The sequence below is a fragment of the Barbatula barbatula genome, assembly GCF_947034865.1.
Source record: "Barbatula barbatula genome assembly, chromosome: 2".
Lineage (NCBI taxonomy): Eukaryota > Metazoa > Chordata > Actinopteri > Cypriniformes > Nemacheilidae > Barbatula > Barbatula barbatula.
The window spans coordinates 21,759,015-21,785,903 of NC_136767.1; the positions used below are offsets into that span (position 1 = coordinate 21,759,015).

A 26,889-nucleotide genomic window follows, 5' to 3' on the forward strand; every position below is an offset into this window, starting at 1 on the left:
CCGCGTGACCATGTATAAGAACGACACGAGTCAATCTTTTATTAGTCTTGTAATATCTTATCTGATCAAATTACAGCACAAAAGCTTAGCTAATAAAAAAGGGAATTTGGGATTTTACAAAACAAACGAGAAAAAATACCTGTGTGAAACCTAACAGCATTACATTAAAGAGGAACACTGAAAGACAACAACACTTTTACTCCAACTATTTCACAGTGGTTAAAAAAGCCTAAATAATTTATCTCTACAAGGACACGTCCAGACAATTCAGGCTCTAAAACAATTATGGAAACGTTTAGTTGCATATGGGACGTTACATCACTCAAGCTGCGATGGCACTACAAAGTTTACAAACATTCTTTTTATCTGCCAAACCAATCTTTGGTGTAATATCCCCTGTTAAATGGTAATTTGCAAATACATCCAACTTAAGTGGTTAACTAACAAACAATGATCTATAATCTATGAAAAATAGATTTGTAGTTGATGCTTCATGTAAAAACATTAGTACTTAGAATAAGACCTGACTGTAGAAACCCTTCCAAAATAATATGTTAATGGCACAACCTAGTTAATCAATTGAAATAAATAAAAAAGAGAAAGATCTGTGCGTTTTTCCGATAAATTGAAGACAATGCTTCATTGATGTAAATGTATACTAACAGAAGGTTGTGAGGTTTTCTCATGTAGTTTGATCTTGTTTGGAATAAAGTTGTGTTTTGCTGTGTACAGTATTAAGAAAGTGCATCACTTTGTGCTGTAGCATTTATGACTATACAAACACACAACAAAAACAAACAGACACACATACAGTACATTCACTCTCTTAAAATACTTGCACAGACGCCATAAACCCTTTTCGTTGCCAAAATAAATTAAGTTCATTTGTTCACATTCATTTGTTGCTTGTGTTGTTTGTTCACTTCCAGTTAAAGGTCACTGTTGGCTTAGAGATTTTCTCAGGAGTTCTAGATCCGACCGTGTGTGAGGGTATTTTTGAGGTGGACAAGAGTATTCCTCCAGAGACAGGGGAATGAACCTTTCCTGTAAACCCAGCGTCCCTCCACTCTGGCATGCCAACACAGCAGCCCATGGCTGTGTCGAAGTACCTCCCTGGCCGAGGAACCCAAAAACAGAAATGGCCTCTGGGAAAGGACAGTTCAAGACATGAGCAAACGAAAACCGTAATCAGCGTAAACAGAACTTAAAAAATACAGAAAGAGAAGTTACCTTTGTTCTGAAGATCTGGCACTTTAGCAGATCCCAGGAGGACCAGATATTGTGCAACACCAGCAATGTTGGCAGGCTGACCTCTTGTGGCGAGAAGAACAATAGACCTGAACAAGACCAGAGATTATTGGTATAGTTAAAATCACAGATCATTTATGTAAGGTAGGTAGATGTATTATTTAAAGGGGCATCAAAAATGAAATGTCAAATTTTTCAATTTCATTATTCTGTCTCTCACCCAGGTAATACTATAGCAGTGCCAGTTTCTCCCAGCCTACAGACATGTCATCTTAAACCCCAAACCACAAGCCTTACCCCTCACCTCTTCGTCATTCCAGTTTTCAAATACTGTTCCATCTTAAAGTCCATCGTGGTAAACAATGAGCTCTTTACGATTTGTCCAGAGCATGCGTCCACTGTAACCAAAAGGAACCCTGACTGATTGAGGTCAAATCGGTCTGCATTCACCTATGAGCCAGAAAAAAGGAAACAGTTTTATTAGGTCAACAGAATTGTTATTTCTTTTCCGCACCCTTGAAAGAATAAACTGGATAAAAGCCATTCATTCACAGCCTTAAAGCAACAGTCCACATAAAAACGCAGAATAGACGTGAGCTTCGTAGAAAAGGAGGATAACCAATGAAAAACAAATATTTTTAGAAGTTGTCATATGTAATCAATATGAACTATATGGAAGTATATAGTAGAAAAAAGTTGCGTAAAAATTGTTTTTAAAAATCAGCATTTGGCTTTAAAGTGGAGGTAACGTGATATGTCATGCATTCTGACTTTACACTGTTGATCGTGCTGTCTTCTCATGCTTAACATGGTCTTGGTTGGACGTGGTAACATGGTTGGATGTATGACGTTGTATTTCTGTGCTTGATACCCCAGCACTCCCACTTGTTTTGGAAAGTTTTGAAAAAGTCTGGTCCCCTGTTTCATAACAGGGATCCTATTCTTTTTATTGGGCAATCGGTGTGTACGTGCATTATGTAAAAAACACAAAGGGATTAAAGGGTAACACTTTCTTCAAAGTGCTGAAAGTGTGCAAAGACATCGTAAAATTGTTCACACGACTCCACTGGTTCAGTATAAATTAATATAATGTGACGAGGATACTTTTTGTGCGCAAACAAGAAAAACTAACAACTAAACTCAAAAACGTCCTGATTTGAGTGTTAGTTCCCAGCAAACGTTCCCGACAGCCACACGACAGTGCATTCGGTGTCAGCATCGCTTCACGCATGCGCTTTCTGACGTAGTGCCTGTGTGGTCAGAACGTGGAAGCATTGAGCAATGCCGACACCGGATGCATGTCATGTGGCTCGTGTGTTTAGTTGCGTTGCAATCTGAAGAGAAATCTTAATTTGCGTTTTTGGGTAAAATGGAGGTCATACAGATGTTAAGACTACTTGAGGGCGAGTAATTAATGGCAGATTTTGTATTTCTCATCGGAGTTACCGTTTAATGCAATGATGTGTTGTGTGCACGTGCTGGAGTTCCATCCCACTGCCCGCATCTTGTTTTTTTCCGGAAATAATCGTACAGCTGTATCTTTTATAAATTTTATCAAACTAAATGCTTTTCGAAAATACGACTAATGCAATACTACTGTATAGGTACTCAAGATTAGTATGAGATTGGCACAAACTAAGTGCATTACCCAATCTTTAACACCACATACACAACTATTTACCAATACTAAAATGCATCAATGCATTCACTGTCTACTTTACCAAGATGAACAAAATGATTTGGTTCTAATCATACTCACAGTAATAAAAGCTTGCGTGTCATTACTCTGTTCTTCTTTTAAGCTGAGGGATTTGATCTGAGTTTGGAGGTAGCTGTTCCACGGATCACTGGAGAAGACCAACTACAAAGAAAATGAAAAACACTCATGAAAAACGCAGTTTAATGACAATTACCTAGAAAACGTAAGGTCAGGACACCAGACGGACAGCCAGTCTTTCAAAAAGTTAAAATCCTTTCCCCACTCAACCCCTTTTATCAGACAGAGATGCACAAATGATTATGTCTGTTCACATTGAGTTTAGTTTATGCTCACCTGTGAGGCCCCACAGTCTCTGCAGGGCTCTGTGTTTGGCTTTGGCATAGGCACTACGGTGCTGGCAGTCTTGCTGTATTTGGGGTAAGCATTAGTGGTGCAGTTGCAGGTTTGTGTTTTTTGTGTGGCACGTATGGTAGCTATGATCTTCACTCTCTCGCAGCCTACGATGGAGCAGTAGCTGTGGCCATCCCGTCTGTGCTTTGCTTGAGCGTACAGCCATAACAAACTGAATGAGGCGAAACATGAACATGCTTAATATCTTATACTATTTAAATACTGTAAATATTTAATTGGCCACAGTTTGAATTTGGAAAGAGGACAACAATAACAACAACAGGTGGAACTACCCAGAGGGAATGTGAGAAAATTAGCAAGGAAATTAAAGTAGCAATTTCCTATCCACAAGCACCATAAAAAAAGAATAGCAAAATATTTTCTTTACAAACAGGAAGTTATATTACTGCGCTTGATTCACTCACATCCCACCCAGTCTTGCAATTTCATTGGCTTCCACTAGTGATGCTAAGATAACACACTTTACCTCTAAGTAATATGTATTGATCAAACGTTTTCATTCCTACCCGACGGATTTGTCGAAAAAGTACTTTCTCTCAAGCTGACGTTTCTCTAGGTCTGCCATGGATGACACTGGACCGTAGTCCTCTATGCTCTCGAAGCCATTGTTCTGCTTGTTGTAGATGTCTGACGTGATCTGGAAAACTGTTTCATCGGGATAGCAGAGGCCGAGAAGAGCCCAGTTACCTCTACAACAGCAACACATCCAAAATGTCATTATTATGCAAAAAGAGAGTTTGATATCAGCTAAAATAGCGAGAGAAATGGCTTACTTGTCAAAATTAATAAGCGACAGGACTGTTTCTCTGGGAGCAGGACCGTTCCAGTGAACCGTGTAGCTCTTGCTCATCATCAGAACAGGCTGGTATTGCTGGGATGGTGATGTCTGGCTTCGAATACCCCTCAGCACCATAGGCCTATCATGGTACTCGTCTCTTCTGATGGTTAGGCTGAGGTTAGACGCGCCCTGCGTCTGTATATAGACCTGAATGCAGCATAAGTTTAGTAGATAAAATGGTTAAGGAGATACACATGACTAATAAGAGACCCATGTCTTTACCTGAGAGTACGTGCCACTGCACACGACCCCATTCCAGCGAGGAACGTCCACACATTGAGGATGGCGGATGAGGAAGTTATCAGCCCTCCCTACGTATGTGTCTGTGTAATTGCCGATAGAACCGTCCACGTCATGAAAGATGGAATTTTTATCGCCGTCCAGGTCATTCTGTTCGAACCAGTCGCCAGGTCTTCCAAAAAATGCTCTCAGAGTCACCTGGATGATTAAGATTTTGTTTTTTAATAGGGAATGAAAACAAGAACAATAGAGTATATAACATTATACATGTAAAGCCTGCATCTTTTGATTAATTTCCATACTTTTTAAATCCGAAATAACATTATATACATTACACAAGTCTTGTTCTTTGAAATCTTTTTCCTATAATTGCAAATAGAGGTCCGGACCTCAGTAGTTTTGTAGTGAAAACATTGCATAATAGGACAAACTATACTATTTAGTAGTGCCAATATTGTAGAAAACCCCTAATAACTCATCTCAGATCGTATCTACCTCAGCTGTCTAACAGCACTCTTAAGTGTCAATCTGATTGAGTTGGCCAACCAAATGAAAGAAGGCAAGATTTTAGCAATTGTTTTGTAATTTGCACTCAAGCCTTTAAAATGCACATTTGTAGATCAAGAATGTCAAAATTATTTATTGGGACAAACATAGTTTTTGGACCTCTGTATTTCTAAAATCCTGCATACGGCCTGACTATCACTACAGTGTATGAGTTGCCACTCAGACAGAACAAATGCGGCAGATTGCCACATACAAAGACCTTTGAAGAGGCTTTTTTCTCCAGCATACACCAGCTATTAAACATGACTATTGAGGGCCAGGGGAGTTTGAGCAATGGTGACCAATCAGGAGAGAACAGCCAGATGTGTGGCCAAACGAAACGTAGGTAATTGAACTATAAACACTTAAAGAGACAGTTCACCCGAAAATCAAAATGCGATCATCATCTTCCAAACCTGTAAACATTTCTTTGCTCTGATGAACACCGAAAGATATTGGGAAGCATGTCATTAAACAAACAGATCTCACGCCCTATTGACTGGCATAGTTGAAAATAAATACTATGGGAGTCAACGGGGGTTCATCAGAGCAAAGAATGTTTACAGGTTTGGAAAAATCTGAGGGTAAGTAAATCATTATTGGGTGAAGTATCCCTTTAACATAAATAAGCATTATTACACACAAGACTAGTCTAAGGGTGGGTGAACCTCATAGTTAAAGATCAGAGCTTCTTAGAAGAAAAGGTCTTCATTACAAAGCTATGAAGACCAGACATGTCAGAGCCTGTGTCTGTGTGGATAACTGTGCCCTGGGCCCAGTCCTTTCTCGATCCTACTCCCCTCTCTCCTCCCAATCACTTTCTGTCTCTCTACACTATCCTTTAATTAAAAAAGGAAAAAAGCCTCAAATAAATCAATTTAAAAAAGACCAGACATGCCCCAGGAGAGGGCCAGTCCCTACAATTAGGGTAATTTAACAAATTATATGTGGAAATAAAATAATGAAATGAGAAAACTGAATTTAAGATGAGGTTAATTGCTTTGGAATAGTTCCCTTTTAACTAGGGGTGGGCCGATACCATTTTTTCCTTTACAATACAATTCCTGAATTGTAAGTATCGGCGGAAACCGATCCCGATCCGATACTGGCGTTCGGGGGGTTTTCCCAGTGGTCCGCTAAATGTGTGTGGCCGAAATGGAGGTATTATAAATACAAATGCAGAAGACACGTATGCATGCCACCCTGCACCTCAAACCCCCCCTGGTCCACAGAAATAGTGAAGGGCCGATGTTTCTACCCACTCCAGCCCTGAGAAAAATACAATTCTTTTAAACAAAACCAAAGGCTATTATCTAGTGATTATGCAGAATAATTAAAACATTGGAACATCTTGGAAAGATTAGCATCCTGACTGTCACCGAACACTAGACTAGTCTATGCTGACTGGAGGGTGAAAGATGACGGCAGTTGCAGAGTTTTCATGAACTTAAAGCAACAATGAGATGTATTTCAACCTTAAAATACATTATTTTAGTGGTAGGACAACTTTTATCTGGACGAATTTTAATGCCACTGCTACCCCTTCAGCCATCTATCGGCTGAAATCACACTTGAAACTTTGGTGCGCAGTAGGTTCACAAGCACCGTCCATTACCTGCTTTACGGCATACAATGGGCGGTGCTTGTGGACCTACTGCGTTTTACCAACATATAAAGTAGGCTCTGTTACTCTACTTTTTATGGTAACACAGGCTACTTTACCTGATCGATGGACATATATCTAGGAAAGCGGGTTACATCAGCTTTGTAAACAAATTCACATGTATCGCTGACAACGGGGAAACTTTGCGACAGTACTTACAACACATTTATCAGACAATTGCGCTTATCAACCAAACAGGGTAACCATACACCAAAACGGCTCGTTGTTGCTTTAATGATCTTTTGTTTTCTCCTCACATAAAGCTATCGCTTGACATAAGAACATTTTCAAATTTAGCGCATTAACATTCTTACAGCGGTATCCTAATAGCTCATCCTTCTTAAAGCTTGATAATATTATTCAGCACAGGATCTGATTTTGGATTGTCCTGCCACTTCTGATACCCTATACAGCAAAACAAATTCTGTATCGACACCATACCGATCCAGGGAATCGGGATCGGCCCACCATTACTTTTAACGTGTATACAAGGGACAGTACACAGCTTCACAGGCTTTATGCCCCAACAAAAACACACAAAATGTTACTGAAAATTAACAGAAAACTTATTTTTTATTATGTTAACTTTATTCATCCTTTCAAAAACAAAATCAAGAAGATTCTCTGTGTGTAAAACGTATTTAGTGTCATGGTACAGAAATATAACAAAAGGCTGTTTGAACAATTTCCAAGATATACATCGGGGAGGGGCGGTGTACTCACATGGGGCTGGAAGGCAAGAGAGGACAGGTTATTTCTGGGTGTCAGCTGCCAAATATTTTTCAGGCTGAACCCGACAGCCGTAGTCAAGCGTTCTGTCGTGGTGCTGAAGGCCCGGAACGTGCAGTTTAAGATCCTCACTGGACCATCATTTATCTGAAAACCTCGAATCGGAAATGTCCTGAACAGGGCAATGCAAAAAATTCATTATTACGTAGCATTTATGCTTTTACAATGTTGAGCAGAACTACATGACAAATATTTTACAAACTCTGTCTCTGTGTCCAAAATAGCCCCCTTTATCCTAATATAGTGCACTATTTTGAGGGGACATCCATATTCACAAGTTATTGAGTGCACTCATTTAATCACATGAGGCATCGCAATAACAAGTGTACAACTGACATATACTCACTACTAGCCATTAGCCATCCATCGTGAGGCTCACGCTGAATGAATTTCCGCATCTTGGCAAAAGATGGTGCCCGCAGTGTCCGAATTCATTCCCTGGCTTTCGTTAACTCAAAGTGGACAATATTAGTGCACTAGTGTAGGGGATAGTGAATGCGGGGGGGGGGTGATGTTGGACACAGCTTCGGTCTTATCTGGTTAACTAATCTTTTTGGTTATACAACTTCAGCAAAGTATGAACGTTTGCGTACTTGTTTCTGGGTAGAGTCCTCATCTTCCCGTCTACACCACCAACGCCCCAGTATTTATTTTGCCCACCATTGGTGCCACGATTTCTGCTCTCGCCAACAAACAGAGACTGGGATACCTCCTGACTGGATCCCTCATCCTTAGGGTAGCTGCCATCACTACAGTAAGAGAGATGCAAGTCAATGTAGTTGGTCTGTACATATGCACATAGTTTGTTCCTCAGACGGATGCGTGGCCTACTATTTTATTTGTTTCTAAAAACAGAAAATATGTAAATGAGAACGGCTTTATCGTGCATTTAGTTGTGTTAAAATACTGTACAGTACTGTATGTGGGCCTAACTGTTTAGTGATTAAACGCAAATACGATCCGATGAGGTCATGCATATCCTTGCAGGCCTTTTCTATTCAGATTGTAACAGTTTTATCAGAACAAAGAACTATTTTATTGTATTATTATGTCTACACACAAGTCTGCACACAAGTAGCAGGAAAATGCTTGAACATTTGCATATGCTCACATAAACACAAAAACCACAAAGTACCTTGCAAATGAGAGTCCTACACCATTGTCTGCAAATCTGTCATAAAAACAAAACACTAAATCAGAACATTGCTATTTTTTATAGATCCCGATACCTATTTTCCCTTTCCGATACCTGAGCTCAGGGTATCAACTGATACAGAGTACTGATCCGTTACCTGGGTGTGTATCTGTATACAGCTGTATATACTACTAGCCCTGTGTGAATTGATAGAATTATTTGATGGTGTGCTTCAGACATATCCCTTAATAAAACATGAACAAATACATACAGTGAACTAGAGTATTTTTATTATCTTACAGACATTTGACAGTAATAATACACTATTTTAAGTATTTTTAAGTCACAGTTTTAGTGGCTGGTTGGTCCACTCTGAAATACTGCCAAACAGCGGACATACTGCTAGCACGTTTCATTTCTTCTTCTCTAAACAGTGGTTGCTTGTGACGACACATTACAATTTCCTGTGTTTGCATTCTGAGCAGTGAAGAATAATTCATTTCCCATTTGTAGCATTACGCAAAGCTAGCAGATAAATGGTAGTACAATACTAGGTACAAGGTATCGGTGGCATTTCCAATACTCGTATCGATATGATAGCATCGGAACAATCCTACTATATTTCACTAATCTAAAGATGTTTAGTTTAACAGGGTCTCCTACCCTGAGTTTCGTATGATGATGTCACCTCCTCGGACCCAGGCCCCAAAATCATTGTTTTTAAAGGAGATGAGTGTGTCGATGAGAGCGGCCACCCGTGGCCTGTTTGGATCAGCGTTCTCATGAGGCCTGAACCTGAGAAAGCAATGGAATCAAACTATTTTCAATATTATATTTTTATACAATTCTATATTTCAATTCTGATGTATCTATCGTGATTATACAAATTTTTCTGTAATAAAAATAAATGCATATAAAGAGCGAACCATGCAAAATTGAAAAAAAGATTCTTTGTATAGATTTTAGAGATATACAATATCTCATTTTGTTTCATAGGATACACTGTGATTCATAAATTCATGTACATGGACTCAGAATAATGTCATTAAAATACAAAAGAGAGTAATTTACACACATCTAATGGGAGTGCATGGTCTGAAAGTTTAGAATCATACTCCGTGAGAACTGCAGATGCTCTATTTGGGCACATGTGTTTTATGCTTTGTAAGCAGAATGGATGCTTAGGTTGCACATAAACATGCAAATATAAGACCCCTGACCCCCCACAGGCTTATTGATGGATTTTCACCATGCTGCCTCACCTGGCGCTGTTGTCCAAACAGAGGTATTCGCGGGGGTCCGCTGCGGTGGCATTGGTGCTTTTGACTTTTCTGTCGATAAAGAGGCCAGCCTGAGACAAAAAAGGACAAAAGTCACCACGACTGTTTGTTAAGCTTAACATATTGGGTCCTATACATGGACATAAAACGACATATTTTAAATAAACAAATGTTGGCTGTGTTCAAATTAGGCTTGTTGGGTTAGTCAGTGTAACTGGTGATACACAGTGTCCACCCGCCTACCGATTACATCACTTGTTCACCGCGGCACCGACCCTCAATGTCCTTTTTTAATCGTAATAAATTATTTAGTTTAGTTAAAGAACAAACTACACTTGCGCGTCTGAACGCAGCTGCTGCATTCAACGTAAGCGGAACAAGTGTTGCAGCAAAGATCAGCAGCAGGAGTGCTTTGGCATTTATTTAAAGGTATCATGAAATAAAAAACCTTATCTTTTGTTATATAAAAGCTCATAGTATTCAAACGAACATCCTGTAAGTGTCAGAACTGAATACGTTCTTGTTTCTGATATGAACTGTTATTGACACCAGGCCTAGAGAACGCCAGGTCCTGGAATGTAACCATCAATGACAGGTTGAACACTGCCTCCACAGAATCAACGACTACTTCTCTAGCCCGCCCACTGGTTCACAGATGACTTTAATATTGATCACATAATACACACTCCCGTATTTGTGATGATTTACAAACTAAAGATTTGTTTTGTCCGTCAGTTTAAACTAAACTACTGCTGACACGCTGTGTTTATGCTCGGTAGGCTGCATCACTCAGCACTCATTTGCAGTGTTGCCATGTTCGTTATTAATAGGCGCCTTTATGCTTGTTGTTTGGTCTTCAATCAAAAAGCCTTGGCACTTATGTCTTAATAAATGGTCAGTTGCAGATTTTTAATATATATAAACAATTAGCATTTTAAGATTTGTTTTCGTCTTGTCGTTAGTTGCTTATTTTTTGTTAAGATCTGGCAACCCTGTCACTTTAGCGAAGGGCTCTCGAGAGTGACTTGCCCCGTGTCATATGTGCAAAAGTAAGGACTTCTTTCACTGTTATTTTTATTTAGAGCGACCAAGCTACAAACATGCAATATATTCTGCAGCGCCTGGTTGAACATTGAGCGTTTGTTCGCTTCATTTCACTCTGGATTCCTCTGTAAACCAATAGCCTATTACTTATTGATACACAAACATTATTAGTAGACGTCAGACAACAATATAAAATAATAAAGAAGGCCAGTTCAGGACACCTTTAAAATACACATTTTTCATTTCATATTTATTTATTTAAAAAAAGTTTTTCTTTTCGTATTCCCTTCTTATTAGTTTCTAATTAATTTATTTGTTGTGCAATGTGTGCTGTGATTGCTCGTTTAGTTAATATAGGAAAATGATCTAACGTTAATGTTTTTATGTTCAGTTTCTGCTTGATGTGGGCTGTGATTATTCGTTTTGTAAGGTCTGTGTTTAATATAAGCAAAAGCCATTGTACTTTTTTAAAGTTTTGTGTATTTTATTAAGAAAGATATTGAACCCACCATTAATTCAAGCAATTGCCGTTCCCGAATTGCCACTATTTTAAAACAAAGTAAAATGCGCCGGGCTGCACAGCAAATCCCCCACCCCGGTGTCACTGGTACAACCGGTGTTTTTAAACATGGATTAACCGGTGGTGAAAATTTCATCAATGCAACCTCCCTAGTTCAAATGAAGAAAGGGGGCAAACAAGCAGCTGACAAAGAACTATTCACTGTGGAACGATCATAAACAACAGGCATTTAGGAGAAACAGTAAGGTTGCCTTGTGAAGCAAAAGCTTGAACTTGTAAATGTATTGCGTGGGGGTTTCCTGAAGTCACATTTTAATACTGTATTACAAATCCCAAATGATTTATGAACTACAGTGCTATGAGCAAGAAAATTGCATCTTCACTCAAGAGAGGTGGGTATTAAATAAAGATGGAGAAATGGCATCAGCATCGACACTGTGTGATAAATATCACCTGAAAACTGTTTATTAACAAGACGGTCTGCAGTCTGGGTAACTATTAGCCTAAGGATGCAATCCATAACATTAACATAATGCAATCAAATGACAGGAATGTGTTTACACACAATCATATCAAAGTTTCCTGAGGCTTTGTTATTATTTGAAGACATTTGAAGACAAGGCTGGTTGCCAGCGTATTTGCGAATATTGATTTTAAGCCAACGGTGAGGCATTCGGGTACCTTAAAGTTAGAATGAACACGGTTGTTAAAGACGATGCCCAGAGGTGTGAGCTCAGCTTTAGTCTCTGGTACCAGCCCATGAGAATCACCCGTAGAGGAGTTATGAAAAATATACCAGATTCCTGCATCCTGAGAGAAAAACAAACAACAGCAAGAAAGAGAATTATTGAATTGTATTGTACTATATTTTATCACACGAAAATCCAGTCCTTTAATTTCATTGTCAAGGTGACGTTCCCAAATTGATGATATTTAATTCGAGTTTTATTGTTTGTATCAATCTGCTTGTCTATGTTCTGACAGGATTCATTGTTTGGATTCATCAGCATGGCGTAATGAGCGTCACTGATCTACGCCTGAGGCCTCGCTGACGTTTTGTACAAACGCGTTTTTTTGACCTTGCTTAAATATTTATTCCTGAACTGCAGGACATATCATCTTCTGAAGTGTGGACGGACTGAATCTTTCTTAACCTGACTTAATAAGGAGCTTTGTTTACAAAACCTCGGACAAACTAAGCCAAGCTAGAACAATGAAATAACACAAGCCTAATCTGATTTATATTGGCGCATAAATCTTTAATAAAGGATTGGAATGAGGAGATGCTATCAGCGGTGGCATAAATGCACTGATGTTCTCATCATCGGTATCTCCAGGATGTGGACATCAATTGAAACATTACTATAAATTACAACTATACTATACATCTCATTGACACACTCATCTCCTTTAAAAACAATGATTTTGGGGCCTGGGTCCGAGGAGGTGACATCATCATACGTAACTCAGGGTAGGAGACCCTGTTAAACTAAACGTCTTTAGATCAGTGAAAAATAGTACAAATGTTACAAATTCAAATACCAGAACTTCAACTAATGCGTCGTAGACTTAAGTCTTTAATTATATAAAAGCTTGGGTTTACCTGTGAGCCAGCTGCCGAGTTACTGATTAAATGATTATTGGGGTGTGAGATCCAGAATGTAGACACCGCCCTAGAACCCAAGGACACATGGCAGGAAATAAACGAGTGACTTTAAATTACATTAAAACTATGTAGCGTACAACAGTGTCCAAAAATATATTTGGACACTATGGAAAGAAATGATGGAATAACCCCGATTTTGAATCACATCTTTGTGTCACTTTCTGTTTACTTTATGGCACTCCAGAGGTTTACTTTTGTTGAATTACAACAGACACTGGAATGATTAACAACAGACACTGGAATGAATAAAAGGTAACAAAGCAATAAGCCCCAGGAAGCAGTGGGTTACAGTGCATTTTATAACAGCCAAGGGCGTTGTTGTACGACGCAAATACAACAAGGTTATTCCATATGCGTAGCAAGGTTTCATAAAATAAAGTAAATCAAGAGATATTTAGGCTATGTAATGCAGTCAGCAGTTAAATAAACCGGGTATTTTATAAACGGCTTAGAGCTCGGCTCACCCAATCAGAATCAATGACCAGAACTGACCGTTTTATAAAGGCAAATTTGTGGTACTGTAATTTGTCCCAGCTCTGTCTATATAGCACATTTGCTTAAATTTAGGGACATCCCAAATGTCTATTGACCATTGTTTGGGGATACATAGCTTTCCTGTGGCTCAGTGGTTAGAGCATGCGTTGGCAACGACATAGGTCATAGCTTCAAACCCTGGAATTGCACATATTGAAAAAAACTAATGTATAGTATAATGCAATGCAAGTCGCTTTAGACAAAGATGTATGCCAAATGCATAAATGTAAATACATTCGTCCCCAGAATTGCACAGTTACACACACACCCCAAAAGCATCCCCGAGCATTCTGAAAACACCACCTAGAGGGTTTGTTATTGGCTGCCTGGATACAAGAAAAAACGCAATTGCTGAATCTCAGGAAATGAGAGCTGTTCTTCCTCCTGTTATTTTACCAAACAATGCAGCAGGTCACACTGTCAAGGTCAGCGACACAGAGCAGAACCAGCACTCATCACATCACAGTTTCCGATAAAACACTTGCACATGCACAATTTTTACTGCGGTGGCAGAGCTACCAGAAAACCTCAAACAAACGTGTGTTTCCAAAAAAGTGTGCGTTATCTTACTTGCACTCAGTTGCAGGAGACGGAACATATCCTTTGTGTACTCTTTCATTAATTTCAGTACACATGCTATCATTGCGGTCGGTAGGTAGAATGGTTCCCGGCCTGGTCAACAAGCCCAGGTTATGGAAAAATACGTTCCTTTGTTCAATCCCGTCCTCCAGGAAAAAACAATGTCCCAGTGTATCATAGCCAACCGTGTCCCTAACCTGAGGACATTATGATGAGGTGGAAAATTATTTTTTGATTACGACTAAATAATATTCTAATATATAGTGTATGTATACAAAAGTTTCTCTGTTTAGAATCTTTTCTCACCAGCAGGCCGTTGGTGGCATGTATACCGACACATCGAGAGAAGGAGTGATGGATGGACAACGAGTCCACATATGAAGGGTTAGTGTAGCCTCCACGCTGGTCCACATCTCCACACCTATGAAAGTTCACAGGGTATCTGCCCTTTTCCCGCTGCTGACCCATGTGCTTTAACTCTATATGAGACAGGTGCACCGAAGAGAAGTTTCCTAAAATCTGAACACATTAAATAGAATATTAAAGAGCGTTAATCCAAAAAACCTTCCAAAAAAACTATTTCTTTCTGTTTTAAAAGTTTTCTATTAAAACGATACTGAAATGTACTTTCTGTTCTCATGCGCTCACACATACCTTGATGTGTCCTCCAAATGTGTCGTGGCTGAAATACTGGCACCAGTTTTTTCCATAGCAGGCCTTTTCCATTTCTCCGTGAATGAGGATATTCCTTGAGAGCAGTGCCACCTCTGCACGCATGTCCACGCCGTCCACTATCTCTCCTATGTGGGTGAACTGCGGCTTTCCTGAAAAATTCCCATACAGAAATGCACATGCCAATTGAAGCTTGTAAATGGCACGGAATAATATTTTAAAATATAATATCCAGAGAGATCCCATTAAAAAAATACACTGTTATTGTAAACCCCTGTGGCAAACATCTACAAAACATTGCTGCAGATTTGTTGCAAATAACCTGTTTTGGTCAAGCGTTCACAATCACATATTGGCCAAATGTGCAAAGTGAAATACTTCAGTGTTGTTAAATAAACTTATATATCAGAAATATTGATGAAGGTAGACAATTAAAAACTTAAATGCAACTTAACTTAAAAATAAAATGCATGTGGACAGGAAGGAAATCTGTTCACAAAGTTCAAACTGCCCTTTACAAAACCGAAGGGCACGCGTTGTCTTTCCGGAAGGAAAAGGTCTGGCAAAAGCTTTGCCAACAGAGCACAATGCACAAGGTGACATTTAAACTATATCCCTTTAACCAAGGCCACACACTGAAGACGTTTTCCAATATCTTAGACCTGGACTACATATTTACTGAGAAAAATGAACTGGGACACTGGAGTTTTGGAAAGCAATTACAGAAATACTTCCCTGAGGAATTATTGTCCATGTTGCCCCTTCTTGCTGGAATTTGCTCAAAAATAATAGTTTGTTTATGGGATTCTGGTAAACAGTACCTCCCTGTCTTTTCCTGTCCAAAATTAGCCGACTGGGGTTAACTTGATCCCAGTACCATGCACAGTTATGGGTCACATTTCTCATAACAGTAAAGTAATACAAAACAGCCCTCGTCCAGCACAAATTTAATTATAGAAGAATTTATGATTTATGACATAATCCTGCTAGTACATGTTACTGTCATGGCGTATAAAAATACACAAAAGAGAAAGGTTCGGGTAAGCCACTCTGCAGCTAGTTACCATTGAAAACATTAAAGGATAACAAAAATGAAAAATCTGCCATTAATGACTCACCCTCAAGTAGTTTATCATCTTTATGACCTCCATTTTTCCCATAAACGCATATTAAGGTTGTTTTGGAAGCTTTCTGACTCCTCTGTCTCCTCCTTAGATTACAACGCAACCATCACACGAGCCACATGACAGTGCATCCGCTGTCTGCATCGCTCGACGCATGCGTGTTCTGACCCAACATGCACTTCATTAGATTGCGCATGCTTTGAGCGATGCTGACACCGGATGCATGTCGTGTGGCGGAACGTGTGCAGGGAACTATCACTCAAATCAGGACGTTTTTTAATATAGTCCTTAGTTTTGTTTGTTTGCGCACAACAAGTATCCTCGTCGCTTTATATTAATTTATGCTGAACCACCGGAGTCGCGTGGACAATCTTACAGATTGCTTTGCGCACTTTCAGAGCTTTGAAGATTGGTGGCGTTGCAATCTAAGGAGGAGTCAGAAAGCTTCCAAAACTACCTTTATTTGCGTTTTTGAAAAAAAAGGAGGTCATTCCGATGTTACACTACTTGAGGGTGAGAAATTAATGGCAGAGTTTATCGTCGGAGTAGCCCTTTAAGGTGCACTGCAAACACACAAGCTGACACATCCGTGATCTCACCTTGAATTCGGACCTGATTCCTCTTACAGTGAGGACAAGGGAGCAGGGTAAACTCTTCAGCCTGATGCATGGAATAATCTGTGCTGGCCACCACAATCCTATCACCCGGTTTCCAGCTGTTGTGATCGTCTAGAAGGTTCAGCACCACTTTATCTGTTGCATCCACTAGGAAGCCTGATGTGGGGTAACCTTTACAGTAGAAAATAAAACAATAATTCATTTACGCCTCATGCACTTCTCAATGACTTCAGATGTGTCTGACTAGAGACTGCTCTGATCTAGTTTATTCAGATACTAATGAACAATACTAAACCCTTTAAAGGAACGGTCCACCCAAAAATGAAAATTCGTCTTTGTTTACTCACCTTCGAGTTGTTCCAAGTCTGTTTAAATTTCTTTGTTTTAATGAACACAGTTCATATTTGCATATTTTGGAAGATATTTGTAAGAATGCTTGTAGTCAAACAGTTCTTGGCCACCATTGAAAAAAAAAATTGTTCTGTTGAACACAAAAGAAGATATTTTGAAGGATGTAAGAAAGCAGTTCTGGGGCTCTTTCGACTACCATTTTAAGTTTTCAGACTATGGTAGTCAATGGCCAAGAACTGTTGGGTTACAAGTATTCTTATAGAGATTTAGAACAACTTGAACAACATTTTTTGGTGAACTGTACCTTTAATGGCGAATTGTGTATTTTCACAGTGAAAATACAATGTTTTTAATAAATGTCTAAAAGTTTATGCACAAGTCCACACTAGTAATAGCACCTAATAAAGTTTTGTGTCTGGAGTATGTTTTTCTGGCCACTCCAGTTTGTCAGACAGGGTTATTAAATTAGTCAGATCGGTTATTATATTTGTAAATCATTTAATACATGCTTTGTCCTGCTACGTTGTTAAGTTTTATTCAGATGTTAGATAAGACGATTTGGGAACAAACCATTTCGCCACTCGCTATATGCAGTGACTGTAAAGCGAACACCATCTGTAGTAATAAAGTCTCGGCGAGCCAGTGCCTTGCCACCTGTGTCATGGTTCTCATGTTCGCGTACGTCCTCAGTACAAGAACCATTTCCTCCTCCAATCACAGAGACCAAGGCCCAGGCCTGCCTAAAAGATGAAGACCAGAGAGAACATGAGATTACGAACAGAGAGTATGACGAATATAAGACATATGTGTTTATACATATCATGTCTCTCCACATTAACTGATTGCAAAACTGGCTGCCAAAACATGGTGGCATGTGGGATTTTATAAACACCAAAAACTTGATAGGTTGTGGTAAGCATTCTGAAGTAGACTGAATAGTTCCTCTTTTATAAGTCAACACACCCACGTGCTTATCAGTTATCCACATAATGGAATGTAAAGGAAGAGAAGCCTAAACTCTGGGGACAAGGCCAAACTCTGTGACGGATGAATGAGAATTACTAATGAATCCTTTCTCACTAGCCTATATGTATTAAGCTAGACCCAAAGTACTGTGAAATTAGTCTGTAAATGTTTTATTCGTTTTTTCTAGTTATATAAACTCCCAATTCACTTTAATGGCGACATCTGGCATTAAATGAAAGTGAATGGCGGCTCAAGCTGTCATTTTGTGCTCCACAGAGAAAATGGTAATTCAAAGGGTTTACAACTACATGAACGTGAGTAAATGCTGACACTATACATTTTAGATGAACAACCATCTTACAAAAACATAGAAAATACCTCAACAATTGCAATTTGTTGTTACCACAGCAGGCTCTAGGGCGACTGGTGTCACCCCGTTTTCTATTTCTGTTGTTGCTTTATTAATTTCGCCGTTATGAAAGTGCCGTCACTTTTTAATAGAACTATGACAGAGCGAAAATTCTTGCATAATTTACTCACCCCAGTTTTGTTCCAAACCTGTATACATTTCTTTGTTCTGCTAAATGCAAAGGAAGATATTTGGAAGAATGTCAGTAACCAAACAGATCTCATCCAACATGGACTCCCATAGTATTTATTTTCCCTACTATGACAGTAGTGGGGGATAATATCTATTTGGTTACTGACAGTGTTTCAAACATCTTCCATTGCATTTAGCAGAACAAAAGGAATTTATACAGGTTTGGAACAACTCAGGTGAGTAAATAATGACAGAATTTTAATTTTTGGGTGAACTATTCCCTGTTGCAAAGATAAAGATGGGCAGCAACAATTTCCACAATTCAATTCAACACTGCGTGGAAAAGCCATTTTCCTCAACAGCGTTACAAACATCAAAAACAGTTTTCAGCAGCGAGAGAGAAATCCCCTGGGATCTGTGACTCTTCTGTGCCACTTAGCACATTCTTTCTACACTTTCCTACACTTTCCACAGGGACAATAACCCCCGAGAAAAGTATTTTCTTAATGACACAATGCATCCAGCCACATTTTACAATAAATGATTAGGCAACAAACTTTCATACCTCAACTTTGAGTAATTTACCTCCTAGGCAGAATAAGATTGGCAGAGCTCATTTGTTCAATTTATTATGGACCAATATCAGGCTTATCAATGTTTGAAAGATGTGTGCGTTGCAACGCACCCCCTCTGGAGCTCCTATGGGGTGCAGGGGGGAAGATTCGCAGAGCCTGGTTTGTGTTGCGTAACCTTTTAGTTAGATTATTCTATTTTGCAAAGGGAGCTGCCAAGTGTGCATGTTTAGGGACATGGTGAGTAGGTAGTGGTAAATGTACGTGCTGTCAAAATGGAGCATCAGGGGTTTTCGTGTCACTGTCACACCAACGTATTATCATATCCTGCCCACTGATCTCTTTTAGCTTCACACAAAACCACACAACCGCAATGGCACCAGTCAGCAGACACACACATTTCCTCAGAAAATATGCTTTTCCTTTGCTAACAAGAAACTAAATTTGAAGGTTTTATCCCAAGACGTTTGTGTCTGTGCATTTCATTATCATTGACCAACCTAATGTGACTAGAGACACAGCCCTCGGCTTGCGGCTTGAGCATTAGAACACACATGCATATTTTCCATGTTTATTGGAATGGCAGAAGAAGTGCCTTTTGGACTGCAGACTTTATGTCTTGACAAAGACAATACACACAAGGCATTTCTATATTCCTCTCCAAACTCAAAAATTGAGTCGTCCTTTCAATTCTTTCTGGACATTTTTCAGTTGGATCGTAATATACCACATTCCATTCCGAAAATCCATACTTTCCATTGGCTCTGTAACCAGAAGAGTTTCTGGATCTGGTTGCTCTGGCTTTGAACTACCTCTAAACTAGAAGGAGAGACAGACAGATACACAAGTCAGCTATTTTTTATACAAATCCTGGAAATGTGACTGCGTAACCTTTTAGCTGCCTTTTCCTGCAGGAATACTGCCATCCCAAACAGAGGAAGCTTTCCTTAGATACGTTTCCATAGAACAACCCAACCAGTTAGGTTAAGCCTGTGGATGCCTATTAACTACTCGAAATAGCAGATTATAGACTCATAATTAGTTTACTAGCAAAAGTTAACATGACAACTGAATACTTATCTTTATATTTGCCTTACATTTCACTTAATATTAATGTATTGGACATACATCAAAGTATTTAAAAGTGTTTTTAAGATTTAAAGAGACAATTCATCCAAAAATTTAACTTCTTTCTTTATTCAACCTGTATGACTTTTATTGCAGAACACAGAAGATATTTTGAAGAATATTGGTTACCAAACAACATCACTGGCCCCAACTGACTTTCATTATATGGACACAAAACCCATTGGGAAATTTCTCAAAATATCTTCTTTTGTAATCCACACAGGAAAGAGTCATATTCAGATTTTGAACGACAAAAGAGTGAATAAAGTGTGACCGAATTTTTATTTCTAGTTGCACTATTCCTTTAAGTCACAAAATATCATAGCAACAGATGTATATACCACAATGTTTTTGATTCATAGTTATGCAAACAGCAACATACATTAAGTTTGGATTTCCAAGCATGAGTTTGTAACAGTACATAAACGGAACTCATAAACTTGGCACAACGTCCGCTGCCTGTGTGTTTCAGTAGCTTTATCCCAGGGGGTAGACGGAATTTGGAAATGGAACAACAGGACACTTTCTGTTCCCAATCAAAGTAACTTCAAAGCTCTACCCTGAGCTAATCAAAGCAAACACACGTTGGGCTGGAAAAAGGTTCTTTCCTCCTACTACCCAACAGGGATTGAGTTTATAGCTTTAAAAACACTTCATAATGACATTTGTAGGAAAATTATGAGGAATCCCCTTTAATATATTACTCTACATTTTTTATGTGTTTTCAGGATGCCAAGAATGACCTATTCAAAAGTAAAATTAATATTTCTAAGATTCCTGAGGATTTGTTGCCCTCAACAAATCCTACGTCAATTGGATAGTGACCTTCCAATTGACGTAAAAACTATATAGTTTACACAGACACATACACATATACAAACATTTATTTAAGTATAACAGAAATGCAATATAATACACATAACTATGTCTTCAGAGGTATAAAAAGATCTAACATTATGAAGCGTTATGTTCTTATGACCTAAGAATGAGCTATTTCTATCTATACACCACAGGTCCCCTTGCATGTTGTTTTCAATAGCCCTCAACAGACAAATCGCTCTACAGAGCGTGTTTTGAAAATACGTTATTTCCTTCGGCAAGGAAGCAAAAATATTTTTATATATATTATATATAAGCCTGCCAATATATAGAAAACCATATTTTTCTTGTGTGTACGAGTTGTCAAAGTAAGGAACTCAGGAACAAAGTAAGGATACATTTGGAATGGCATAAAGGTGATGTAGAGAGTTTTCATAGTTTAAAGGGGTGATTCGGCGGAAATACTTATTTTTCTTTGTCTTTGGTGTGTTATAAGTTGCCCATGCATGTATTAGACACGTTAAATTGCAAAAATGTAAGTGTCGGAACAAAAGATGTATTTTATCTAGAAGCGAATGCTCACCCAGACCGGCCTGAAATGCCTAGTGTAACCACATCCCGGCAAATCTACGTCAGTTCATAACACAATTTCGCTAAGACCGCCCAAATCTAAACGCAAGTAAGGTGGTCTTGTAAATCTCATTGTACCGTCTCGGGCGCAGCCATGTCACGGAGACGATGTGTGTTTTGTTGTGAAACGAAAGCCTCTTTGTTTGCCCTTCCAAAGGACGAATGTTCAATACGTTTCCAGAAAAGTAAATCTGAATATGCAAGTGTGTGCAGCGCATTTCACGGATGATTGCTTCACGAATCTGGGAGAGATCAAGACCGGCTATGCACGGAAGCTTTTGTTAAAAAGTGAGGCAATTCCAACAGTTAAAACTCTGCAAGGACTGTCTGGCGCTTCGGATTCGCAGCCTGTACGTATATTTTCATTGTAAAAGACTTTGTTACGGACTAACGCGAGTTAAATTTGTTGTTTCTTTGTGTAATCTGCAAATGCAAACACGCAGACAATGTGGAAAAAAGACAACATAAGTCCTAATAATCAGTAATTCTGTTCCAACTAGAGGCAACAATATTGTGTTTATTATGGGGTTTATTGTCTTTGTTGAGTGGCGACGAGACATGGTTTAACACTGGATTATCTAGAAGGGCTGATGCACTTGCGGTTTTTATTATGTTACCATTCCCTGCTGTTATGCGAGCTTGTCTCTATCTCACACAAACTCTGTAGGATGTATATGGTTGTTTGTTTATAATCAATTACTCTTAACCAATCCTTTACATCCTGCTCGAGTCGCGCTGGCAAAGTTGTACCGGCTTAATCTTCTTTTTCCGGATCAGATTCAGGCTCCAATTGATAAGGAAAGATCGATGTCATTTTATCACCTGTCGTATGGAACCTGATGTTCCGAATATGGTAAGAGGCGTTACATTTCCGTGCAGTATTTGACCAATCACTACGCACTAGTTAACTGGCCAATCATAGCACACCAAACTTTTCAGAGCGATGATCTTTGTAAAATATCAGCGCGTTTCAGAGAGGCGGAGCAAAGAGTAGATACAAACATGCATGATATGTAGAAAATACAGCGTTTTTTTAACCTTAAATCGTGTTTACACATTGTATTACATCTAAAGCAAACAATCATATTCGTTTTAACTGCGTCAAATGACCCCTTTAACTCTCAAAAATGTCAGAATTTGAAATTCCTTTTCCATTTCAGATGGTTATTAGTGTGTTTTACCTGTATTTGAGGTCATTGACATGTGTGCTCCCTAGACGATCCTGAATGGTTTTCTTGGTCTCATCCAACAGGCTCTTAACTGCTGAATCACCGATGGCAAGAGCAACAATGCGTCCTGGAGGCAAATCCTTCAGCAGCTTACTCAGCCTCTTGCTGTCGTTGCGAGAATCATGCGTATCAAAGCGGTCGTTCATCAGTACTTCTGACGTATCCTGATCAACCACCCGCAGGTTAATCCCACGACTAAAATTCCTGTGGAAGGCATGGCCACCTGTAGCCAAACCTGAAGAGGGAACAGTGCGAGTGAGGAGGGTCCAAGATAGCCTCTCTGATCCATGAAGCTCCAAAGTTCCTCCTCCATGCACACCTAAAAATTTGCGCCCCATCCCGGGAACCTCTGTGACAGAGGTCTCGTCAGATCGGCCAACAAGAGTGATGGTGGCCAAGGAGCGGTAGCGGCATTTTGGAGCACCGATATGAAGAGCGCCACCATCTTCGATCAAAATGTGACGCGTCCGTAATGTGATGTTTTTGGAGCCAGTGATATCGTCCGCAAAGACAACGGAACCTAAAAATCAAATTAATAATATAATATATAACGCAGAAATGTGTAATGAATAACACTGCTTTGCAAAGGAAACTTACATTTATGTAAATATTTTGATGGATTTCTATGATCTTACCTCCAGACTTGATGGTGATAGAGTGCAAAGTGGCAGATGATGCAAGGCAAAAATGCTGACCACTGTGTACCACCACTACCTTGTTGGGATCATGACCTGGGATCCAGGACCGCAGTGCAGGATTGTGATGGGGGCAGTTCTCTACAAAAAGATGAATGATGGAAATGTTACGGACAACTGCCTACAGTTTTGCTTTTGATGAAAGAATGGTTTTGAAATGGTTTGATCTTTCATCAGCCTCCAAAACATCTGATTCCTTACTCATATTAAGAAAGAGATCTGATGGACCTAAAGGACAAACACAAAATTGCGTCTTACCATCCAATACATCTTTGTAGGTAAGACAGAGGACGAGTATGAGAACCAGGAAGAAAAGCCCGAAGAAGACGCCAACACAGATGTAAGTGTTCTTCCTCTGTCGGTTCTGGTCACGTTCTCTCCTGCTCTCATCTTCTGACAGATTAAAAACCGAAGGCCGTGCAGGGGGCGTGGCCTGCGACTTTAGTGGGGGCGGTGGGGGAGCCTTGGTTGGGGGTGGAGAACGAACTGGAACAATCCTGCCTGGAACGTATCCTGATGACCGCTGAGCATTTCCATTGACAGGAGCCACAAAAATGGGGAGACTGCTGGGGCCATCATTCACCTGCATGATATAATTGTCTGCCACGGTCTGCGGGATATGAAAAACAATACAAAAATGAGTAAATACAAAAAACAACTGTGTCTGAATGATTCTAAAAACAACTTCTTAGGTTAAGATGATGTTGGCAAAGCTGCACTACGCCAGCCTGACTGGGCGTCTAGTCTTCAGTTTACAGCAAACTGCCAGTTTAGACCTACTGTCTATCAGGATCGATTTTATAGTGGCATAGCGCCCTGCTTTGAAGTGAAAGCTTGCTGTGGGTTTTCACATTTTCAAGTTATTTACAAACACATGGCACCAATTAAGAGGAAAAAAAAAGCTCAGTTGTTCAACTCCTGGCCCCTTCGTGCCACAGAAATAACGGACTGGCTCAACAAAACCCATAAAAGACTGTGACACAAATACCTAACAATAACCACCTCCGTTAAATTTCTCAGTCGTCATTAAAAGAATTACTTGCACAAAGATTTTTTTACAATGTGATCTCACGTTACCAAAACAGTTGCCAATGCACGTAAACACTAGTGGGGGTCTTCTGGGCTACATCAATCATAAAACGTCCAAGCCTTTTATCCATTAGAGAAGAAAAAATATGCACTTTGACCCATCTCCTGTTAAACTATTAGACTAAGTACAGTATAGTGACACACACCCTAAACAACACAACCTCAACTCACACTATATCTTTCTCTGGTCAGCTGCTGCTCCACAGAAATCATTACAACCATTGAGGGACATGCCTCACCCACTTCTGCCGGGATAATCTATACCCATGCTTAAATGTGTCAGAATCCTCCCCTCCTTGTCTTTTTTTTCACCCTTGCATGGATGAAATCACATTTGGGGGTGAGCAATGAAATGGTATAGACTATGAGGATGAATAGACAAAAGCAGGCTAGGGACAAAAACTAAGATGCTTTAGTTTCAGTCATCCAGAGCATGCATATTATAGTATTGATATGAATAGTTTTCATGAATACTGCAAACTGAGCTGAATTATTGTGGATTTACAATAGTATTAAGTGTGGTTTGTAGTAAAACCATATTATCCACAAATGTTAATACTGACCATAGTTTAACCAGTATGTTTGTTGTAGAACTATAGTTATAAATACTTCAAAAAGCATTGTTATTATAGTTTTACAATAAAACCAGATTGTTTTCCAATGGGTATAGAACAATAAAGTCCCAACCCTTATATTAAATGCATAAGAATAGGATATAGTATTTTTTTTAAATCAACAATATCCAACTTGACAGTAGCCGTTCCTAAACAACTGTTAAACAACTCTCGTCTCATACTGTCGCTTCATTGTAACTGTTACATCGCGCTCCGCGAAAAGTTCAAACATACCGCAAACTTTCATCAACTTAGGACACGTGGACTTTAATTTCCAGATTCAATCGTGACGGATCTTCCAAAATATGCCATGACTCACGAAGTCTCGCCGAAAGTCCGCAAAGAAAGCCTTCCTACCGTAGAGGTCTAAACTGGGGGTCCCAGTGGTGGGAATCTTTTACCTTTAGCCAGATCCACGGTGTCACGTCCCTGGCTTCTCCGCTCCTTCTTCGCTCTCAGCAGAAGACGCGCGACTCACCGGGCAATATAACAGGGAGATCGCACTTGATGTGTTTAAATCTTCTTTTACATGATGTTTTCTTTCCTTGGCTGAAGTCAGCCAGCCCCGTCCCAGGCGCGGCTCGCGGAGGAAGTAAAATTAGAGGCGTGTACAGAGTGTGAGGGCGAGCCATTGAAATGGAAACAAGCGTCAGGAATGGCCGCTAGCGTTAAACGACAGTACCAAAGGGGGCGGGATTTAGGGCCCAGACGTTATCGCTCATTGGACAGGTAGTAGAAGTCTACATAAAAAATTATTTCGTATATATTGTACTTAAAGATTTTGTGTGAATTTTAAATTAAAACGATGTAGTGTTCTATTTAATTTTTTTGAACCCCTTCCTGATTATTTATATTATTCAAACTTTTCTTGTTTGAGCAAGTCCTCATATTTCCTTTTCCGATTCTTAAAGATGGCTACAGAATCTGCTGATCTTGTAACGGCGGGCATCGTTCAGCAAATGTGGAACAGATATAGAGAAGGTATGTGAGGGGGTCTTGTAGGCCAGGAGCAGTCTTGAATTTGATGCGAGCGACCTTAGGGAGCCAGTGTAACTTAATAAAGAGAGGAGTGACACGTGCTCTATTATATATATATATATATATACTCTTTAGTGTACAATTGTGTCCAGGATGATAAGAACGTCCTCAAATTTGAATGGAGTTTTTGGCTTTCTTGAGCCCACCAGCGCCCCTTGAGGGAGTAACTATTTGTATGATAGGAAATAGTAATGCGTGAGCGCCACTTGGAGCTCAATGGGCATCCTCGCCATGCGCATGACTCGCAGACAACAGAAGCAGAGTAAAGAGAACGTGCAACCTTACTAACATTTTAATATACATGAACTATGAATTAATATATGATTTCTTAAAATAATGACATAACGGATCATGAAAATATCTTTATATTCTTAAAATAAACAAGAAAAAATATAAATGAAATCTATTACATTAATTCTACATTAGATCATTTAATGTACTTAAGCCATACCCTCAAAAACACGAGCCTATGATGCGTGACCCAAAACTGCAGTCAATTTCACAATGTTCTGAATAATTGATGAAGAAACGTCTAATCCAACTGAAGGTTTTTGAACACACATATGATGCAAGCTGGGAAATGATCAAACA

General features: G+C 39.4%; 1 protein-coding gene across 1 annotated transcript; it reads right to left on the reverse strand.

Annotated features, from left to right (window-relative positions):
* Window positions 1-25,870, reverse strand: cemip2 (cell migration inducing hyaluronidase 2). Its single transcript, XM_079486799.1, has 24 exons — window positions 25,662-25,870; window positions 23,816-24,167; window positions 23,498-23,638; window positions 22,815-23,382; window positions 17,548-17,717; window positions 16,609-16,797; window positions 14,868-15,037; window positions 14,520-14,732; window positions 14,205-14,410; window positions 13,038-13,107; window positions 12,116-12,244; window positions 9,853-9,941; window positions 9,254-9,385; window positions 8,591-8,626; window positions 8,049-8,204; window positions 7,390-7,567; window positions 4,440-4,655; window positions 4,153-4,364; window positions 3,886-4,068; window positions 3,302-3,530; window positions 3,008-3,109; window positions 1,553-1,698; window positions 1,231-1,337; window positions 1-1,145 (listed from the first exon to the last, which is right to left on the reverse strand). Exons 2-24 carry the CDS (start codon window positions 24,144-24,146, stop codon window positions 937-939), a joined length of 4,182 nt encoding a protein of 1,393 aa, XP_079342925.1. The 5' UTR covers window positions 24,147-24,167; window positions 25,662-25,870; the 3' UTR covers window positions 1-936.
* Window positions 25,871-26,889: the final 1,019 nt, after the last annotated feature.

Bases quoted from the DNA above. Each gene is read 5' to 3' on its own strand.
- cemip2 (XM_079486799.1), bottom strand. From the start codon at position 24,146: ATGCAGGTGAATGATGGCCCCAGCAGTCTCCCCATTTTTGTGGCTCCT. The intron at 8,627-9,253 runs GTAGGAGACCCT...TTTTTATGACAG, and splicing joins ATCATCATACGAAACTCAGG to ATTTGCAGACAATGGTGTAG. The intron at 1,699-3,007 runs GTGAGTATGATT...TCTGGCTCATAG, and splicing joins ACACGCAAGCTTTTATTACT to GTGAATGCAGACCGATTTGA.